This window comes from Salmo trutta, chromosome 4 (assembly GCF_901001165.1).
Source record: "Salmo trutta chromosome 4, fSalTru1.1, whole genome shotgun sequence".
Taxonomy (NCBI): domain Eukaryota; kingdom Metazoa; phylum Chordata; class Actinopteri; order Salmoniformes; family Salmonidae; genus Salmo; species Salmo trutta.
In genome coordinates, this window is record NC_042960.1 from 64,638,508 (window position 1) to 64,658,827 (window position 20,320).

The 20,320-nt window shown below is 42.7% G+C and overlaps 1 protein-coding gene across 1 annotated transcript; it reads right to left on the reverse strand.

Moving 5' to 3' along the window:
- Positions 1–493: 493 nt before the first annotated feature.
- Positions 494–18,269, reverse strand: LOC115192861 (protein mono-ADP-ribosyltransferase PARP6). The gene is made up of 19 exons (XM_029751769.1): positions 18,038–18,269; positions 17,069–17,218; positions 10,811–10,905; positions 10,441–10,501; positions 10,005–10,162; positions 9,344–9,493; positions 8,926–9,064; positions 7,919–8,050; positions 6,951–7,046; positions 6,390–6,482; positions 5,860–5,985; positions 5,104–5,169; positions 4,885–5,001; positions 4,312–4,424; positions 4,158–4,230; positions 3,843–3,992; positions 3,617–3,680; positions 1,193–1,277; positions 494–765 (listed from the first exon to the last, which is right to left on the reverse strand). Exons 1-19 carry the CDS (start codon positions 18,038–18,040, stop codon positions 669–671), a joined length of 1,968 nt encoding a protein of 655 aa, XP_029607629.1. The 5' UTR covers positions 18,041–18,269; the 3' UTR covers positions 494–668.
- Positions 18,270–20,320: the final 2,051 nt, after the last annotated feature.

Sequence of the window (20,320 nt, forward strand, 5' to 3'; positions counted from 1 at the left end):
TCTCCAGCCATACTGTACATATAGCTGTGTTTCCCCAGCCAGGCCCATACTGTACATATAGCTGTGTTTCCCCAGCCAGACCCATACTGTACATATAGCTGTGTTTCCCCATCCAGACCCATACTGTACATATAGCTGTGTTTCCCCAGCCAGACCCATACTGTACATATAGCTGTCTCCAGCCATACTGTACATATAGCTGTCTCCAGCCATACTGTACATATAGCTGTGTTTCCCCAGCCAGACCCATACTGTACATATAGCTGTGTTTCCCCAGCCAGACCCATACTGTACATATAGCTGTGTTTCCCCAGCCAGACCCATACTGTACATATAGCTGTGTTTCTCCAGCCAGACCCATACTGTACATATAGCTGTCTCCAGCTAGACCAATACTGTATATATAGCTGTCTCCAGCCAGACCCATACTGTACATATAGCTGTCTCCAGCCAGACCCATACTGTACATATAGCTGTGTTTCCCCAGCCAGACCCATACTGTACATATAGCTGTGTTTCCCCAGCCAGACCCATACTGTACATATAGCTGTGTTTCTCCAGCCAGACCCATACTGTACATATAGCTGTCTCCAGCCAGACCCATACTGTACATATAGCTGTGTTTCTCCAGCCATACTGTACTTAAAGCTCTGTCTCACATGTCCTCCTCAGATAGGCTTAGTCCCAATCACCCGTATTATCTCTTGCTCAATCCTTATGTCCTGGGTGTTGATGTCGGCATCTCCCACTTGGCCGTTCTCATAACTAGAGAGTGATAGAAAGAGAGAGAGAGATTTTGGGTTGTGTACATTAGGGCACGAAACATTTTTAAACAGAAATTGTCCATGGTAGTCGCTCCCTGTTTCAGTCTGTTTTCTTTCATTTGGTGTCTAATAAACACAACCCTGATGTATGTAGTCCTAATAGCTGTGTTGTGTTTCAGTGAAAGGTGATTGAAAGGTCAGTGAAAGGGGATCGAAAGGGGATCGAAAGGTCAGTGAAAGGTCAGTGAAAGGTCAGTGAAAGGTTATTGAAAGGTCAGTGAAAGGTTATTGAAAGGTCAGTGAAAGGGGATCGAAAGGTCAGTGAAAGGGGATCGAAAGGTCAGTGAAAGGTCAGTGAAAGGTCAGTGAAAGGTCAGTGAAAGGGGATTTTGTTTTCGTGTTTTAGTTTACTGAAGCTTCATACTCACACGAAGAAGAATCGTGTACAGACGTGGTCGGATATTGGACACACCCATGTGTCCCCATGTTTCTGAAGGTCCTTTGACGTTATCACTGAGGAAACAATAATCAATCAATCAATCAGTCAATCGATTGCTTTATACATTTTATAGACCAGGGTTTCCCAAACTGTGTCCTGGGGAACCCAAGGGGTGCACGTTTAGTTTTTCTCCCTATGTCACGGTTCCTTAAAACCTCTACGGGCTAGGGGGCAGTATTGAGAATTTTGGAAAAAAATATGTGCGCATTTTTAACTGCCTCCTACACCAACTCAGAAGCTAGAATATGCATATTATTGTTTAGGTTTGGATAGAAAACACTCTGAATTTTCTAAAACAGTTTGAATGGTGTCTGTAAGTATAACAAAACTCATATTGCAGGCAAAAACCTGTGAAAAATAGATTTAAAAAAATGAGAATTTTGTGACTGTACTATTTAGTGTCATTGTTTTAAAGATACCACAGTGAGAAAGGATTCAGTTCGCAACTCCTACGGCTTCCACTAGATGTCAACGATCTTTAGAAAGTTGTTGGAAGCATCTGTCATGAATACAGACCGAATTAGAAAGCTTACAAGTTGACACGTCATCACTTCATTTTTTGCGCCTGCGCATGAATCTGAGAAGAGTGTCTTTGTCATTATCGTTTATTCTAGACACTTGATAGGTTGTGTGAAAATATTACCGATGTTTACTGATGTTTCACGTTAAAAATGGACCAAAAGATTGATGCTAAACAACGTTTGACATGTTTAAACAAACGTAAATAGATTATTTACTAGGTTTTCTTTAGCTTTTCGACGTGACTTTACACTGCCCACCTCATTTTGTGGGAGCCTACTGAACGCTAACTATTTGGACATAAATTATGAACTTTGTCAAAAGAAACCACATTTGTTCTGGACCTGGGATCTCTGGCAGCGCCTTCTGATGGAGATAATCAAAGGTAAGGGGATATTTAGAATGTTATTATCGATATTAGATGATGCTAATGCTAACGGTATAGCGTAGCTTAGCTTAGCATATAGCTTATTGTTGTTAGCATAGTACCCAGTTTATGCAAAATGTGATTTCCCAGTAAAGTTATTTTGAGATCTGGCCATTCGGTAGCAATTACGAGATGATAATATATTATTCTTTGAATGACAATATTATAATTTACCAATGTTTTCGAATAGTAATTCCGTGATTTGTAATGCTGGATTCACTGGGTGCATTCGAGCCGAAAAGAATTCTGAATTTCACCGCGACTGTAAATGCTGTTTTTGGATATAAATATGAACTTGATGGAACTAAAAATGCATGTATTGTATAACATAATGTCCTATGAGTGTCATCTGATGCAGATTGTCAAAGGTAAGTGCATAATTCTAGCTAGTTTTCTGTCTGTTGATGCCCTTCTTTGAATTGGCTAAACATTACACGCAGCTATTGTCAATGTACTCTCCTCACATAACCTAACTTTATGCATTCTCCGTAATGCCTCTGAAAATCGGACAGCGTGGTTAGATTTAGGAGATATATCTTTCAAATGGAGGAAAATAGTTGATTATTTGATTATTTGAAATGATTACTCTTGCAGTTTTGAATTCCCCGCCATGGTCACATGACAATGAATCCCAATACCGGGATAAGATCGGGATAAGATCCTCAACAGGTTATTAAGGCAGGAGGAAAGGGCAGAGTCAAATGCAGGAGACGTAGTCCAGTAGTGCCGTAGAACGGTATATTTATTGCACCGAAAAACCACTCGGCGTAACAAAAGGGCATAGGGCGCTACCAGAGACCACCCGGGAACACAGTAAACCCCGAGAAAACAAAAATACGCACGGGGCGCAGCCCGGCAAATACAACATTCCTCTAGCGAGAATCCGCTGGGGGAAAAATGTGCAAGAAACACAGAACGTTCACAGACCTGCCCGCTGACGAACAAACAATCCCGCACAAAGACGAACCCAAAGAAACAAACTAAATACCTCCCCACTAATGACAAACAAGAGACAGGTGCGGGCTAGATCAGACAAAAAACAAAGAACACAGAAACATAGATCGGTGGCAGCTAGTAGACCGGCGACGACGACCGCCGAGCGCCGCCCGACCGAGGAGGGGCGCCATCCTCGGTGGATACTGTGACACCCTAGCACTACACAGATGATTCAAATAACCAACTCATCAGTAAGCTTTGATTATTGGAATCTGCTTGTGTAGTGCTAATGCAAAATCCAAAACGTGCACCCAGGGGGAGGGGGGACCGCCACGACAGGGTATTGGGAAAAACCTGATTTATAGACCAACCAAATAAGCTTCAGGCTACAAATGCAGGACAGTCATGTCTGTTTATTTTGATATCATAATGATAAGTTGTACTGGAAGGTGAAAGAATTGATTTCTGTACCTTCACAAAGTGCGATGCAGTTTAAATTCCTGCTCTGAAGAAACCTGGACTGGCCCTGTCTTTCCTGGAAGGACAAAGAGTTACTATAAAACACATTCAATATAACTTGGAACAAAATAATTTCTTTACTTAGATGTGCCTGTATGTAATTGTGTTCCAGAAGTGTGTTTTGTTGTACAGTATGTCAACGTCTTCAGATGTAAAAATGTATTTTTTTGAACTGTACCTGTTGTATGGTGTTGATGCGGTTGTAACGTTCCACCAGCTCCTGTTTGGTGGTCACATGGTGCTGTCCTCTACCCATTCCTGAATATCCATATGAGACGCTAGAGACAGGACTCAGGTAGATACCCTTCCCATACGCAGCACCATGCAGCTTGTACAGGACATTTCAACAAAGAGTGAACTGAAGGTAACCATTTTATCAGAGTTGAAGGAAAAATAGCTTTAAAAAAAAAAAGTTTTAAAAGACTACCATATCAGATAGATAGGAGATCTCAAATTGTTGTCCCTTGGTACAATTATCTTGAGTGTTACATACTTGCAGTTTTGTGCATGAGGCGTTGACAAGTCCATTTCTCAGAATAGAGTGCCAGTTCTCTATGTGGGAACCACTGGAGAAACAGAATGACAGAGATGTTCGAGTGACTATAGAATGGCGTGTGTGTATGTGTGTGTGTGAGTGAAACTCTTACTGGAATGCGAAGGTGCTGCCATGTAGTTTCCTAGCGACCCGGAAGCGTGCTTCTTTAGCAGGAGGGCTGCTGGTCAACAAGAACTGATGTGGAGTGTGCATGAACTTCAGTTGCTATGTGGGAGACGGAACAAAAATAATTAGGGAAAAGAAAAAACGCATGAGACAATGTCCAGTGTATAAGGGTGAAGCTGGACATGTAGTCGACACTTTGAGCAGAACAAAATGTGACTGGAGTACAGTCAGGGGAGCAACTTTCACTGGGGACATGTCCCCCCCCAGTTTTATCATTGGAATGTGATACAAAATGAGGCAACGGTGTGCTTAAGGACCATGCGAACCCCTCCGAGCGGTCAGGTAGGCTGTTTAGAGTGTTTAACCGAAGTTATGTCCCCCTCACTTCTAAAATCAAAGTTGCGCCCCTGGGTACAGTAAATCAAAAAAGTTGAGAACCACTGATTACAAAAAAAACTAGGCATTGACAGCCTTTTTAGTTTTTTTAACACTGTTATCACACATATTATCAGCTGCTACTTCCAGGAAGTGAATGAACAGCGGTATTGTCCCAGCCTACCCTGTTCAGCGGTAGCTTGACAATATGGGATCTGTTGCTTGATGTGATCCATTGCAGCAGAGGGTGAGCAAGAGGATCTATGGTGTCCATCTGTTTCTTGATGGATGAATATGGACCCTGAAATAGTTTGTGATCGTACATAGTAAGTGAATGAGTCGGTAAATGAAGAGACATTTGAAAACGTTTGAATGTATGATTTCATTGGTTGGCGTTAGTCACCTGGGTCATCTCCCTGATGGTCATGATGCTGTCCAGAGCTTTCTGCAGTCGATCGTAACTCTTCTTCTGTGACAGAAGAAAACACGTTATACAGGTTAGTTTCAGTAAAAAGGAAGCCCTGTAAGAGATACTAAAGTCTGCTTTATCAGCCAGGTCTCACACCACTTTAAAGTCTTCTTTATCAGCCATGTCTCACACCACTGTAAAGTCTTCTATATCAGCCATGTCTCACACCACTGCTATATCAGCCATGTCTCACACCACTGTAAAGTAGTCTATATCAGCCAGGTCTCACACCACTTTAAAGTCTGCTATATCAGCCAGGTCTCACACCACTTTAAAGTCTGCTATATCAGCCAGGTCTCACACCACTTTAAAGTCTTCTTTATCAGCCATGTCTCACACCACTGTAAAGTCTGCTATATCAGCCATGTCTCACACCACTGTAAAGTCTGCTATATCAGCCAGGTCTCACACCACTGTAAAGTCTGCTATATCAGCCAGGTCTCACACCACTGTAAAGTCTGCTATATCAGCCAGGTCTCACACCACTGTAAAGTCTGCTATATCAGTTCATGTGACCTAAACAGCGTGCTAGTCCAGTACCTTGGGACTGAAGGCCAGGGACTTGGGGTTGTATGGGTCGACCACAGTACCTTGGGACTGAAGGCCAGAGACTTGGGGTTGTATGGGTCGACCACAGTACCTTGGGACTGAAGGCCAGAGACTTGGGGTTGTATGGGTCGACCACAGTACCTTGGGACTGAAGGCCAGAGACTTGGGGTTGTATGGGTCGACCACAGAGGGGTATGGCTCGAAGATGATGCTCTTTCGGGAGGACTCCAGAGCTGCCCGGCACATGGCTACCAACAAGTCCACTACCTGGAGGTCAAAACCCAGTAAGGTAGTTATAATCACTGGTGTGTGTGTGTGTGTGTGTGTGTGTGTGTGTGTGTGTGTGTGTGTGTGTGTGTGAGAGAGAGAATGTGTCCATGTGTGTGCATGTGGGTGTGTATGCCTTTTAATGTCTTTGGTGTGTGTGTGTGTGTGTGTGTGTGTGCGTGTTTGTATGCATGTCTGTATGTGTGTGTATGTGTATGTGTGTGCATGTCTGTCTGTGTGTGTGTGTGTGTGTGCGTGTTTGTATGCATGTGTGTGTGTGTGTATATCTATGTGTATGTGTATATGTGTGTGTCTGTGTGTGTGTGTCAATGTGTTTGTGTGTGTATGCGTATGTGTTTGTATGTGTGTGTGTGTGTGTGTGTGTGTATGTGTGTGTGTCTTACCTCTGCTCCATTCGACACCTCCTCTGCAGCTCCTGCCATCACTCCCAAGGTGTAGAAAGAAAACACACACAGTTCCCTGCTACACACTGCAGGCTGTAAACACACACAGTTCCCTGCTACACACTGCAGGCTGTAAACACACCCAGTTCCCTGCTACACACTGCAGGCTGTAAACACACACAGTTCCCTGCTTACACACTGCAGGCTGTAAACACACCCAGTTCCTTGCTTACACACTGCAGGCTGTAAACACACCCAGTTCCCCGCTACACACTGCAGGCTGTAAACACACACAGTTCCCTGCTACACACTGCAGGCTGTAAACACACACAGTTCCCTGCTACACACTGCAGGCTGTAAACACACAGAGAAAATCCAACTATTATAGTAACTACTATATTTCTGTAGTAAAGCCATCCAGTTAACAGAATATTTCATATCACTTTACTTATATACTGCATGTATAATTCCTTGTTATGTGGTTGTAGTAAGCATGTACTGTCTCCTAATAATGTCTCAGAATTATCCGGACTAAATAACAGACGTTTTAAGAGAGCAGACCTTCAACATAGAGGCGTATTGAAAGACGTGTCGTTCGTCACAGACCACACAGTATTCATTCAGAGTGGGGATCCTCTGTTCTGCGTATTTCATTACCTACAATCCACACAGAAAGGAATCAGTCAATGTTATGACGTATTACTACAGCAGATGAGACAATAATAGACTTGCCTCAAGCCGTTCAAGGTTTTGTTTAGACGTATGGCAAAATGAGATTAACCTGGATACTGTATAAAACCTGAGATTAACCTGGATACTGTATAAAACTAATCTGGATACTGTATAAAACCTGAGACTAACCTGGATACTGTATAAAACCTGAGATTAACCTGGATACTGTATAAAACTAATCTGGATACTGTATAAGACCTGAAATTAACCTGGATACTGTATACAATTCACCTGGATACTGTATAAAACCTGAGACTAACCTGGATACTGTTTGAAACCTGATATTAACCTGGATACTGTATAAGCCTAATCTGGATACTGTATAAGACCTGAAATTAACCTGGATACTGTATAAAACACACGATTAACCTGGATACTGTATAAAACCTGAGATTTACCTGGATACTGTATATAACCTGAGATTAACCTGGATACTGTATAAAACCTGAGATTAACATGGATACTGTATAAATGCTCTCAACAAAGTTTCAACAAGAGCTCATTACACCAATCACTCACTCACTGGGGCGGCAGGTAGCCTAGTGGTTAGAGAGTTGGACTAGTAACCGAAAGGTTGCAAGATTGAATCCCCGAGCTGACAAGGTATAAATCTGTCATTCTGCCCCTGAACAAGGCAGTTAACCCACTGTTCCTAGGCCGTCATTGTAAATAAGAATTTGTTCTTAACTGACTTGCCTAGTTAAATAAAGGTCAAAAATATAAAATTCACTAAATTTGCTGATAGTTCAGGAAGAATAGCATGTTATGTCAGTAAGGGAAAAGATATTAGTCCTTACGTGTACTAAGAACCCATGTTGCAGGGTGGGGGCTGACTTGCAGTGAATAAAGGCTTGGGATGAGAACAGCAGCTCAATCAGCTGTTTAGTTGTGATGTGAGCCGGAGACTTGACAGCAGACACCGCCACCCTCTGAGGAGAGAAGAGAGGACGTGATGTCACATGGATGGATAGAAACCAAAACATGAGAAAATAATGTTCACACTGAAGATGGCTAATTTGAATGAGCAAACAAGTTACAACAATTTCAAGCATTTTAGTAACCATATATGGCATTAGCTCAGTTCTGGATTTATTTGTGTTTTGTTGCCACAGCAATCATAGGAGTACAGAAACCAGGCTAACATGGCATTAATGAGACCTCTTAGAAAAAAAGGTGCTATCTAGAACCTAAAAAGTTTCTTCAGCTGTCCCAATAGGAGAACCCTTAGAAGAACCCTTTTTGGTTCCAGAACGCTTTTGGTTCCAGGTAGAACCCTTTTGGGTTCCATGGAGAACCCTTTCCACAGAGGGTTCTACATGGAACTTAAAAGGGTTTTACCTAGAAACAAAAAGGGTCCTACCTGGAACCAAACATGGGTTACCCAAAGGATTCTCCTATGGGGACAGCAGAATAACCTTTTTGGTAACCTTTTCTTGTGTGTGGCTTACGGTAGGTAGCTAGGTCAGTTGGTAGCTAGCTAGCTAGCTAGCTAGGTAGGTAGGTAGGTAGGTAGGTAGGTAGGTAGGTAGGTAGGTAGTTGAGGATAGCTGAGGATAGGTCCTGGCCATACTAGGCAGGTAGTTGAGGATAGCTGAGGATAGGTCCTGGCCATACTAGGTAGGTAGTTGAGGATAGCTGAGGATAGGTCCTGGCCATACTAGGTAGGTAGCTAAGGGTAGCTGAGGATAGCTGAGGATAGGTCCTGGCCATACTAGGTAGGTAGGTAGTTGAGGATAGCTGAGGATAGGTCCTGGCCATACTAGGTAGGTAGTTGAGGATAGCTGAGGATAGGTCCTGGCCATACCTTGCCATTAGTTGTGTAAGTGAGGAGTTCTCCTCTGGTGTTCTTGATGGTATAAGCCATTGTCCGATTCATAAGGCGATTCACTTTCAGCTCCGGTCCAATCATCTTCACCTTCAGAACATGCTCCTGGCCACTGGACCTGGGTCACACAGGGAAGGGAACAGAGATTGTGATGACACTGAGAACGAAAGATCCATGAAACTACAAGCCTATGGAGAAACAACCCTTAGACCTAACATTTAACCACTCTTGTATATCTGAGGATTTGATAGGTTTGTGAAATTTGGTAATTCCTTCACCTTGCCTTCTAATAGGTTGGGTGGAATTGATGCCATATTGCTTAAACTTATTCAGAATACACCACTAGGCTAATGATACAGAAGTGGACTAAGGCTGAGTGTGCGCTGCAGCAGTGTACTCGGAAATGTGTGAGATGATGCCGAGTCCAGCCCTGAACCTCTTGATGGTTCCTCCAGGTTTGAACCAAGTGTGTCTGGTCTTCTGTTGGGCCGTGAGGGTTTCATTACTCAGGTACTTCCACTGCTGGGACACAAAGCTAGAGATGACCCTGAGAGAGAGGAGGAGGAGGAGGAGGAGGAGAGAGAGAGAGAGAGAGAGTCATCACTCACGTCCATTGCTTTGCTTTTTGTTCTGTCCACTCCATTGCCTCCATTGATTTATCTTTTCACATTCTTAGTAGTTTTAATATTAAAACCTATGTAGCAGAGGTGATTTGAAATCACACTCTGGTGATGGGGGGGGGGGGGGGGCGGGTAGCCCTGCCTAAATGTTCCTTTGGGACATAACAAGATATTATTGCATGTATAATAGCGTAGTTATAATGCTTTCCAGTGAATGGTTTGAGCAGAAAATGCCACTTCTACTGTGTTGGTGAGATATAGACTAAACTAAACTAAACTAGACTAGACTAGACTAATCTAATCTAAACTAGACTAGACTAATCTAAACTAGACTAGACTAATCTAAATTAGACTAGACTAAACTAAACTAGACTAATCTAGACTAGACTAGAATAGAACTCTAGGTCTATAGTCAGAGGGGAGTCTTTTGATGCTCACTTCTGAAGCTGTAGTCCCAGGCTAAATCCTTCTCTGTTAGAAGGTTGGAACACCTCCACAGAGGGTGCTGGCCCATTCAGGTATTGGGACAGTGAGAAGCGTAGCCGGACAATAATAGGCTCTGTTGGGATGATCTTCCAGGCCCTAGCTACTTCATCCTGGAGACAAGACAGCAAACTGTGTCAGAAATATGGGAAGATCCTCAGGGATATCAACATGGGAAGATCCCCAGGGACATCCTAGACAACATGGGAAGATCCCCAGGCACATCCTAAACAACAAGGGAAGATCCCCAGGGACATCCTAGACAACATGAAGATCCCCAGGGACATCCTAGACAACATGGGAAGATCCTCAGGGACATCATATAGAACTTAAAATATATACTTGTATGTGATACATATCATGATCATGGTGAGTAGTGTAGTCGACTCACATCCAGGAAGCTGACATTGATTAGCATGTCAACGTCCACATCGTCAATGGACCCATGCTCTCTGGAGAGGAGGAAGAAGAAGACAGAAAGAAAGTCATGAGTCATTTACACTCTAGTCATTTAGCAGACGTTCTTATCCAGACATCTGTGTATTTTCGTACTCTTTCGTACTTTTCCATACGTGCGAAATGATAACAAGCATTTCATTGAGATCAGATGCCTTCTCATTGTACCCCCTTTAACTCAACATGGGAAAATCCTTAGGGACATCCTAGACAACATGAGAAGATCTCCCCTTTAACTCAAACCACATCCTACTATCTCTGTCAGTAAGTGAAGCAAACCAATGTTTGTCATTAACTGGTCGTACCTGACGGAGACAGCCGTGTCAGCGTAGATGGCCTTCACCGAATCTATGTCCATGTCCAGCTGAGGACATCTGTAGAGGTCAGTAGCATAGCCCTCCTACAGAGAGACAACAACACATGTACCTTAGAGACAAACCCTGTCAGTTAACTACCTTAAACTCAGGATTAAACAGTACTAGACAGAATAGCTTCAAAACGAACACAGAGAGAGAGACAAAACAACCAGTTAACACCACAGCATTGACACACAACCACACAACATATTTACCTAACGAACAAAATCAGATGGCCATGACAGAGAGTAAAATAGAATATTATACTGTTCACAATACCTTCAAATACAACAGGAAGTACAGCAAGGAGTACAACGGAGAGCACAACATACAACAGAGAGCACAACATACAACAGAGAGTACAACATACAACAGAGAGTACAACATACAACAGAGAGTACAACAGGAAGTACAACAGAAAGTACACCAGAGAGTACAACAGAGAGTACAACATACAACAGAGAGTACAACAGGAAGTACACCAGAGATTACACCACACAACAGGAAGTACACCAGAGATTACACCATACAACAGGAAGTACACCAGAGAGTACAACAGAGAGTAAAACATACAACAGAGAGTACTACAGAGAGCACAACATACAACAGAGAGTACAACATACAACAGAGAGTACAACAGGAAGTACACCAGAGAGTACAACAGAGATTACACCATACAACAGGAAGTACACCAGAGAGTACAACAGAGAGTAAAACATACAACAGAGAGTACACCAGAGAGTAAAACATACAACAGGAAGTACACCAGAGAGTACACCAGAGAGTAAAACATACAACAAAGAGTACTACAGGGAGTACAACATACAACAAAGAGTACACCAGGGAGTACAACAGGAAGTACACCAGAGAGTACAACATAAAACAGAGATTACACCAGAGAGTACAACATACAACAGGAAGTACACTAGAGAGTACAACATACAACAGAGAGTACACCAGGAAGTACACCAGAGATTACACCAGAGAGTACAACAGGAAGTACACCAGAGAGTAAAACATACAACAGAGAGTACTACAGAGAGCACAACATACAACAGAGAGTACAACATACAACAGAGAGTACAACATACAACAGAGAGTACACCAGAGATTACACCAGAGAGTATACCAGAGAGTGCAACATACAACAGAGAGTACAACAGGGAGTACAACAGAGAGTACAACAGGAAGTACAACAGAGAGTACAACAGGGAGTACAACAGAGAGTACAACAGGGAGTACACAACATGCCACTAATGCGTTACAGTCCATTGGAAGTTCTGATCAGATGTTTCACGGGGTCAGTGCTCTATTATGTGGAGTCTGGCCTCCTAACAAACCTACAAAACAACGAAGCAGGCTACTTGTGTTTCCTTTCCTGTGGCTGATTTAGTACGTATGTCCAAGAACATTTAGCTTGTAAGGATTATGATATGTGGTTATTTTCGCTACTTTAGCTGAATGCACTGATCGTGAGCATCCTGCTAAATGACTAAAATATGCATGTTGTCACGTCTGCTCCCGCTTTTCCCTCCCCCTGGCGCTTGAGGGCGCCAGATTACCCTGCATCACGCACTCCTGCCATCCATCACCCACACCTGCCTTCCCTCGTCACTAGCATCAGCGTTATTGGACGCACCTGGACTCACTTATCACATGTTAATTTCCTCTCCTATATTTGTCTGTTCCCTTGCTCTGTTCCCCGCTGCTGCATTGATTGTTTTTTGTCTTTTTTTTCTGGTTGCTGACGCTGTTCCTGTCTCGTCTCTGTCCGTTATAGTTAAATGTTTTACTCCCCGTACCTGCTTCGTCTCTCCAGCGGCAACTCATATGACACATGTACTCTGAGGAGAGCTAGGGGGCTCTCTCATTGCTCCTCTTTATGTGGTGTGAGGAGTGTTACCGTGGCATTACTCTGAGTTGAGTCCAGGGGCTGTACTGTAGGATCAGCTGGCTAATGGAGTCCAGGGGCTGTACTGTAGGATCAGCTGGCTAATGGAGTCCAGGGGCTGTACTGTAGGATCAGCTGGTTAATGGAGTCCAGGGGCTGTACTGTAGGATCAGCTGGCTAATGGAGTCCAGGGGCTGTACTGTAGGATCAGCTGGCTAATGGAGTCCAGGGGCTGTACTGTAGGATCAGCTGGTTAATGGAGTCCAGGGGCTGTACTGTAGGATCAGCTGGCTAATGGAGTCCAGGGGCTATACTGTAGGATCAGCTGGCTAATGGAGTCCAGGGGCTGTATGTAGGATCAGCTGGCTAATGGATTCAAGGGGCTGTACTGTAGGATCAGCTGGCTAATGGAGTCCAGGGGCTGTACTGTACGATCAACTGGCTAATGGAGTCCAGGGGCTGTACTGTAGGATCAGCTGGCTAATGGAGTCAAGGGGCTGTACTGTAGGATCAGCTGGCTAATGGAGTCCAGGGGCTGTACTGTAGGATCAGCTGGCTAATGGAGTCCAGGGGCTGTACTGTAGGATCAGCTGGCTAATGGAGTCCAGGGGCTGTACTGTAGGATCAGCTGGCTAATGGAGTCCAGGGGCTGTACTGTAGGATCAGCTGGCTAATGGAGTCCAGGGGCTGTACTGTAGGATCAGCTGGCTAATGGAGTCCAGGGGCGGTACTGTAGGATCAGCTGGCTAATGGAGTCCAGGGGCTGTACTGTAGGATCAGCTGGCTAATGGAGTCAAGGGGCTGTACTGTAGGATCAACTGGTGGCTATATGTTAGCCTTGCTCTCCGTGAACCATTGCTAATCCCCACACAGTGAGTCTCAACACACAGATAGAACCATTGCTAATCCCCACACAGTGAGAGTCTCAACACACAGATAGAACCATTGCTAATCCCCACACAGTGAGTCTCAACACACAGATAGAACCATTGCTAATCCCCACACAGTGAGTCTCAACACACAGATAGAACCATTGCTAATCCCCACAGTGTGAGTCTCAACAGACAGATAGAACCATTGCTAATCCCCACACAGTGAGTCTCAACACACAGATAGAACCATTGCTAATCCCCACACAGTGAGAGTCTCAACACACAGATAGAACCATTGCTAATCCCCACAGTGAGAGTCTCAACACACAGATAGAACCATTGCTAATCCCCACACAGTGAGTCTCAACACACAGATAGAACCATTGCTAATCCCCACACAGTGAGTCTCAACACACAGATAGAACCATTGCTAATCCCCACAGTGAGTCTCAACACACAGATAGAACCATTGCTAATCCCCACACAGTGAGTCTCAACAGACAGATAGAACCATTGCTAATCCCCACACAGTGAGTCTCAACACACAGATAGAACCATTGCTAATCCCCACACAGTGAGTCTCAACAGACAGATAGAACCATTGCTAATCCCCACACCGTTCAGAGCCAAGGATATACACTGTACACATACATTGTACCAGCGAAGTTGCTTTGGGTCTCTGCTACATACTGTATAGCCCAATGGTGCTTGTGTTAGGACTTGTTTTGAAATAGGAACTCTGTTGTATACAAACCAGATTACAGAGCTGTCAAAAGAGATGTGCCTCCTTTCTGAATTTCTCTACTTTACATATTTCTGAAATGTAATGTTATCAGATCTTCAACCAAAACCTATTATTAGATAACGGGAACCTGAGTGAACAAATAACACAACAATTACATACTTACTTCATTCCTTTCATAAAGTTATACAACACCCAATTCTCCCTGTGTGAGAAAGGAATTGCCCCCTTACACTCAATGACTGGTTGTGTCACCTTTAGCTGTAATGACTGGAACCAAACACTTCCTGTAGTTGTTGATCAGTCTCTCACATCGCTGTGGAGGAATTTTATCCCACTCTTCCATGCTGAACTGTTTAAACTCTGTGACATTTGTGGGTTTTCAAGCATGAACTGCTTGTTTCAAGTCCTGCCACAACATCTCAATTGAGATTAGGTGTGGACTTTAACTAGGCTGTTCCAAAACTTCACGTGTTGCTTTTTAGTCATTTTCATGTGGACTTGATTGTGTGTTTTGGATCATTGTCTTGACCTCGCTGCTCTTCAGCTTCAGCTCACAGACTGATGTCCTGATATTCTCCTCTAGAAGTCTCTGATACAGAGCAGAATTCATGGTTCCATCTATTTAGGCAAGTCATCCAGGTCCTGAGGCAGTAAAGCATCCCCAAACCATCACACTACCACCACCATGCTTGACCGTTGGTATGGGCAGCAGGGTAGCTTAGTGGTTAGAGTGTTGGACTAGTAACCGGAAGGTTGCAAGATCAAATCCCCCGAGCTGACAAGGTATAAATCTGTCGTTCTGCCCCTGAACAAGGCAGTTAACCCACTGTTCCTAGGCTGTCAATGTAAATAACATTTTGTCCTTAATGGACTTGCCTAGTTTAAATAAAGGTAAAATACAAAATGAGGTTCTTACTGTGGAATGCAGTGTTTGCTTTTCACCAGGCATAATGGGACCTGTGTCGTCCGTAAGTTATAATTTTCACTCATCTGTCCATAGAACATTCTTCCAAGAGTCTTGATGATCATCCAGGTGCTTCCTGGAAAACTGGAGTCAACATTTTGGACGAGATGGGTCCCATTATGTCTGGTGAAAACCAGTGACTACAGATAAAGGTGGCACAACCAGTTATTGAGTGTACGGGGGCATTATAACCTTCTCACACAGGGGAATTGGGTGTTGCATAACTTAATTAATGATTTTTTTTTCACAGGGGAATTGTTTTTTTTTAAACCAAGTATACATGTTGTGGAGTTATTTGTAAACAAAGGTTCCCTTTGATCTAATATCAGGAACTTTATCTAATATCAGGTTCCCTTTGATCTAATATCAGGAACTTTATCTAATATCAGGTTCTTTACCTAATATCAGGTTCCCTTTGATCTAATATCAGGAACTTTATCTAATATCAGGTTCTTTATCTAATATCAGGTTCTTTATCTAATATCAGGTTCTTTATCTAATATCAGGTTCTTTATCTAATATCAGGTTCCCTTTGATCTAATATCAGGTTCCCTTTGATCTAATATCAGGTTCCCTTTGATCTAATATCAGGTTCCCTTTGATCTAATATCAGGTTCCCTTTGATCTAATATCAGGTTCTTTATCTAATATCAGGTTCCCTTTGATCTAATATCAGGTTCCCTTTGATCTAATATCAGGTTCTTTATCTAATAGCAGGTTCCCTTTGATCTAATATCAGGTTCTTTATCTAATATCAGGTTCTTTATCTAATATCAGGTTCTTTATGTAATATCAGGTTCTTTATCTAATATCAGGTTATTTATCTAATATCAGGTTCCCTTTGATCTAATATCAGGTTCTTTATCTAATATCAGGTTCTTTATCTAATATCAGGTTCCCTTTGATCTAATATCAGGTTCTTTATCTAATATCAGGTTCCCTTTATCTAATATCAGGTTCTTTATCTAATATCAGGTTCTTTATCTAATATCAGGTTCTTTATCTAATATCAGGTTCCCTTTGATCTAATATCAGGAACTTTATCTAATATCAGGTTCTTTATCTAATATCAGGTTCTTTATCTAATATCAGGTTCTTTATCTAATATCAGGTTCCATTTGATCTAATATTAGGTTCTTTATCTAATATTAGGTTCTTTATGTAATATCAGGTTCTTTATCTAATATCAGGTTCTTTAATATCAGGTTCCCTTTATCTAATATCCGGTTCTTTATCTAATATCAGGTTATTTATCTAATATCAGGTTCCCTTTATCTAATATCAGGTTCTTTATCTAATATTAGGTTCTTTATGTAATATCAGGTTCTTTATCTAATATCAGGTTCTTTAATATCAGGTTCTTTATCTAATATCAGGTTATTTATCTAATATCAGGTTCATTATCTAATATCAGGTTCTTTAATATCAGGTTCTTTATATAATATCAGGTTCTTTATCTAATATCAGGTTCTTTATCTAATATCAGGTTCTTTATCTAATATCAGGTTCTTTATCTAATATCAGGTTCTTTATCTAATATCAGGTCCTTTATCTAATATTAGGTTCTTTATGTAATATCAGGTTCTTTAATATCAGGTTCTTTATCTAATATCAGGTTCTTTATCTAATATCAGGTTTTGGTTGAAGATCTGGTACAACCCATACAGCTCCATTGAGAGCTACTGTACATCAACCCATACAGCTCCATTGAGAGCTACTGTATGAACATTTTTACATGGATTTCGCATAAGAACTCCTCCAACTCCTCGGTGCAACTCTCCACTTCATCCGATTGGTTGTCCGTCCAGTCACACTCTTCCGATTGGTTGTCAGTACAGTGGCATTCATCGGATTGGTTGTTGGTCCAGCGCTGACACTCAACGTCCTGTTGTTGGTCAAAAATGGAAGGACGCTATAAGTCATACAGGTTAACTGTACTGTAGTCACACAGACCAACTGAACTGTAGTCATACAGGTTAACTGTACTGTAGTCACACAGACCAACTGAACTGTAGTCATACAGGTTAACTGTACTGTAGTCACACAGACCAACTGAACTGTAGTCATACAGGTTAACTGTACTGTAGTCACACAGGTTAACTGTACTGTAGTCACACAGGTTAACTGTACTGTAGTCACACAGACCAACCGTACTGTAGTCATACAGGTTAACTGTAGCCCTGTAGTCATACAGACCAACTGTACTGTAGTCACACAGGTTAATTGTACTGTAGTCACACAGGTTAATTGTACTGTAGCCATACAGGTTAACTGTACTGTAGTCATACAGGTTAACTGTACTGTAGTCATACAGGCCAACTCTACTGTAGTCATACAGGTTAACTGTACTGTAGTCATACAGGTTAACTGTACTGTAGTCATACAGGTTAACTGTACTGTAGTCATACAGACCAACTGTACTGTAGTCATACAGGTTAACTGTACTGTAGTCATACAGGTTAACTGTACTGTAGTCATACAGGTTAACTGTGCTGTAGTCATACAGGTTAACTGTGCTGTAGTCATACAGGTTAACTGTGCTGTAGTCATACAGGTTAACTGTACTGTAGTCATACAGGTTAACTGTGCTGTAGTCATACAGGTTAACTGTACTGTAGTCTATACTGTAGTCATACAGATGGAAAGAGGGAGGAAGAACGAGAAAGAAACAGACAGAGAGAGGAGGCTAGAAACATGGACTCGCCATCTGGTCAGTTGTTGGCTCCTCTTCAACGACAGTCTTTACTATCCAGTCCAGTAGTGATCGATGAAGTAAAACCACAGGTTGTTCTGGTGGTCACCACATATGATCTGAAACACTTTACCTGGCCCCATGGTGATCTCATCTGTAACAATAAACGAGTGTACATTAGTTCCCTCAGTACACAGAGTGTTTCCTGGTAGTCTTTAACAAATCTACTTTGAAACAAAAGTAAACACCTGGATATGGGCTTAAAGAAGAGAAGACACCTGGAACAAGTCAGATATAGAGAAATGTATTACATTTTGAGTTTGTATTACATCACAGAAGACTGAAATATAACAAAACTATTTTGACATAGAAACTCTGGATTTTTGGTGTAATTTTTCATTTTTTAATGAATTTTTTTATATTAATTATGAAATTATGAAACATATGAATAACATTCCACCCATGAGGCCACTAGATCATTTGATTGCAGGAAATGGCAGAAGGATTTTTAAGCCTTGAGACCTGGATTGTGTACGTGTGCCATCCAGAGGGGGAATGGGCAAGACAAAATATTGAATTGCCTTTGAACAGGTACCCGGACAGCTGATGAAACTGAGGAGTATTTCTGTATGTAATAAAGCTCTTTTGTGGGGAAAAACTCATTCTGATTGTCTGGGCCTGGCTCCCCAGTGGGTGGGCCTATGTCCTCCCAGGCCCAATCATGGCTGCGCCCCTGCTCAGTCATGTGAAATCCATAGATTTAGGGCCTAATGAATTTATTTCAAGTGACTGATGTTCGTTTTTGTTCAGTATACAATATTTAGTTTGTTTTTTAAAGTAAATATATTTTATTGCGGTTTAGATGGTACACTTGCTACACTTGCTTGTTTTGTCACATAAAGTGAATTTTGGCAACCAGGAATTGGCAGAGCGATTTCTGCATTTTGACGATTTCCCTCTGTGACTTCTAGGAAGATTTTAACCCACTAAACCCTCCAAAACATTTCTCCAAGTTTCACCATCATTGTAAAGCCCTAGTTATTTTGTATCTTTGACAAAGTTATTTATGTCGATTATTATGTATTTAATGTGATTAGTGATTTACGTGAACTGAACTCTTATTTTAATACGGTAAAACTTTATAAAATACACTGCTCAAAAAAATAAAGGGAACACTTAAACAACACAATGTAACTCCAAGTCAATCACACTTCTGTGAAATCAAACTGTCCACTTAGGAAGCAACACTGATTGACAATAAATTTCACATGCTGTTGTGCAAATGGAATAGACAACAGGTGGAAATTATAGGCAATAAGCAAGACACCCCCAATAAAGGAGTGGTTCAGCAGGTGGTGACCACAGACCACTTCTCAGTTCCTATGCTTCCTGGCTGATGTTTTGGTCACTTTTGAATGCTGGCGGTGCTTTCACTCTAGTGGTAGCATGAGACGGAGTCTACAACCCACACAAGTGGCTCAGGTAGTGCAGCTCATCCAGGATGGCACATCAATGCGAGCTGTGGCAAGAAGGTTTGCTGTGTCTGTCAGCGTAGTGTCCAGAGCATGGAGGCGCTACCATGAGACAGGCCAGTACATCAGGAGACGTGGAGGAGGCCGTAGGAGGGCAACAACCCAGCAGCAGGACCGCTACCTCCGCCTTTGTGCAAGGAGGAGCAGGAGGAGCACTGCCAGAGCCCTGCAAAATTACTTCCAGCAGGCCACAAATGTGCATGTGTCTGCTCAAACGGTCAGAAACAGACTCCATGAGGGTGGTATGAGGGCCCGACGTCCACAGGTGGGGGTTGTGCTTACAGCCCAACACCGTGCAAGACGTTTGGCATTTGCCAGAGAACACCAAGATTGGCAAATTCGCCACTGGCGCCCTGTGCTCTTCACAGATGAAAGCAGGTTCACACTGAGCACGTGACAGACGTGACAGAGTCTGGAGACGCCGTGGAGAACGTTCTGCTGCCTGCAACATCCTCCAGCATGACCGGTTTGGCGGTGGGTCAGTCATGGTGTGGGGTGGCATTTATTTGGGGGGCCGCACAGCCCTCCATGTGCTCGCCAGAGGTAGCCTGACTGCCATTAGGTACCGAGATGAGATCCTCAGACCCCTTGTGAGACCATATGCTGGTGCGGTTGGCCCTGGGTTCCTCCTAATGCAAGACAATGCTAGACCTCATGTGGCTGGAGTGTGTCAGCAGTTCCTGCAAGAGTAAGGCATTGATGCTATGGACTGGCCCGCCCGTTCCCCAGACCTGAATCCAATTGAGCACATCTGGGACATCAT

Bases quoted from the DNA above. Each gene is read 5' to 3' on its own strand.
- LOC115192861 (XM_029751769.1), bottom strand. The intron at 10,906-17,068 runs GTAAAAATGTTC...GTCTCTCTGTAG, and splicing joins AGTTCTTATGCGAAATCCAT to GAGGGCTATGCTACTGACCT. The intron at 10,502-10,810 runs GTACGACCAGTT...CCTCCTCTCCAG, and splicing joins GACACGGCTGTCTCCGTCAG to AGAGCATGGGTCCATTGACG.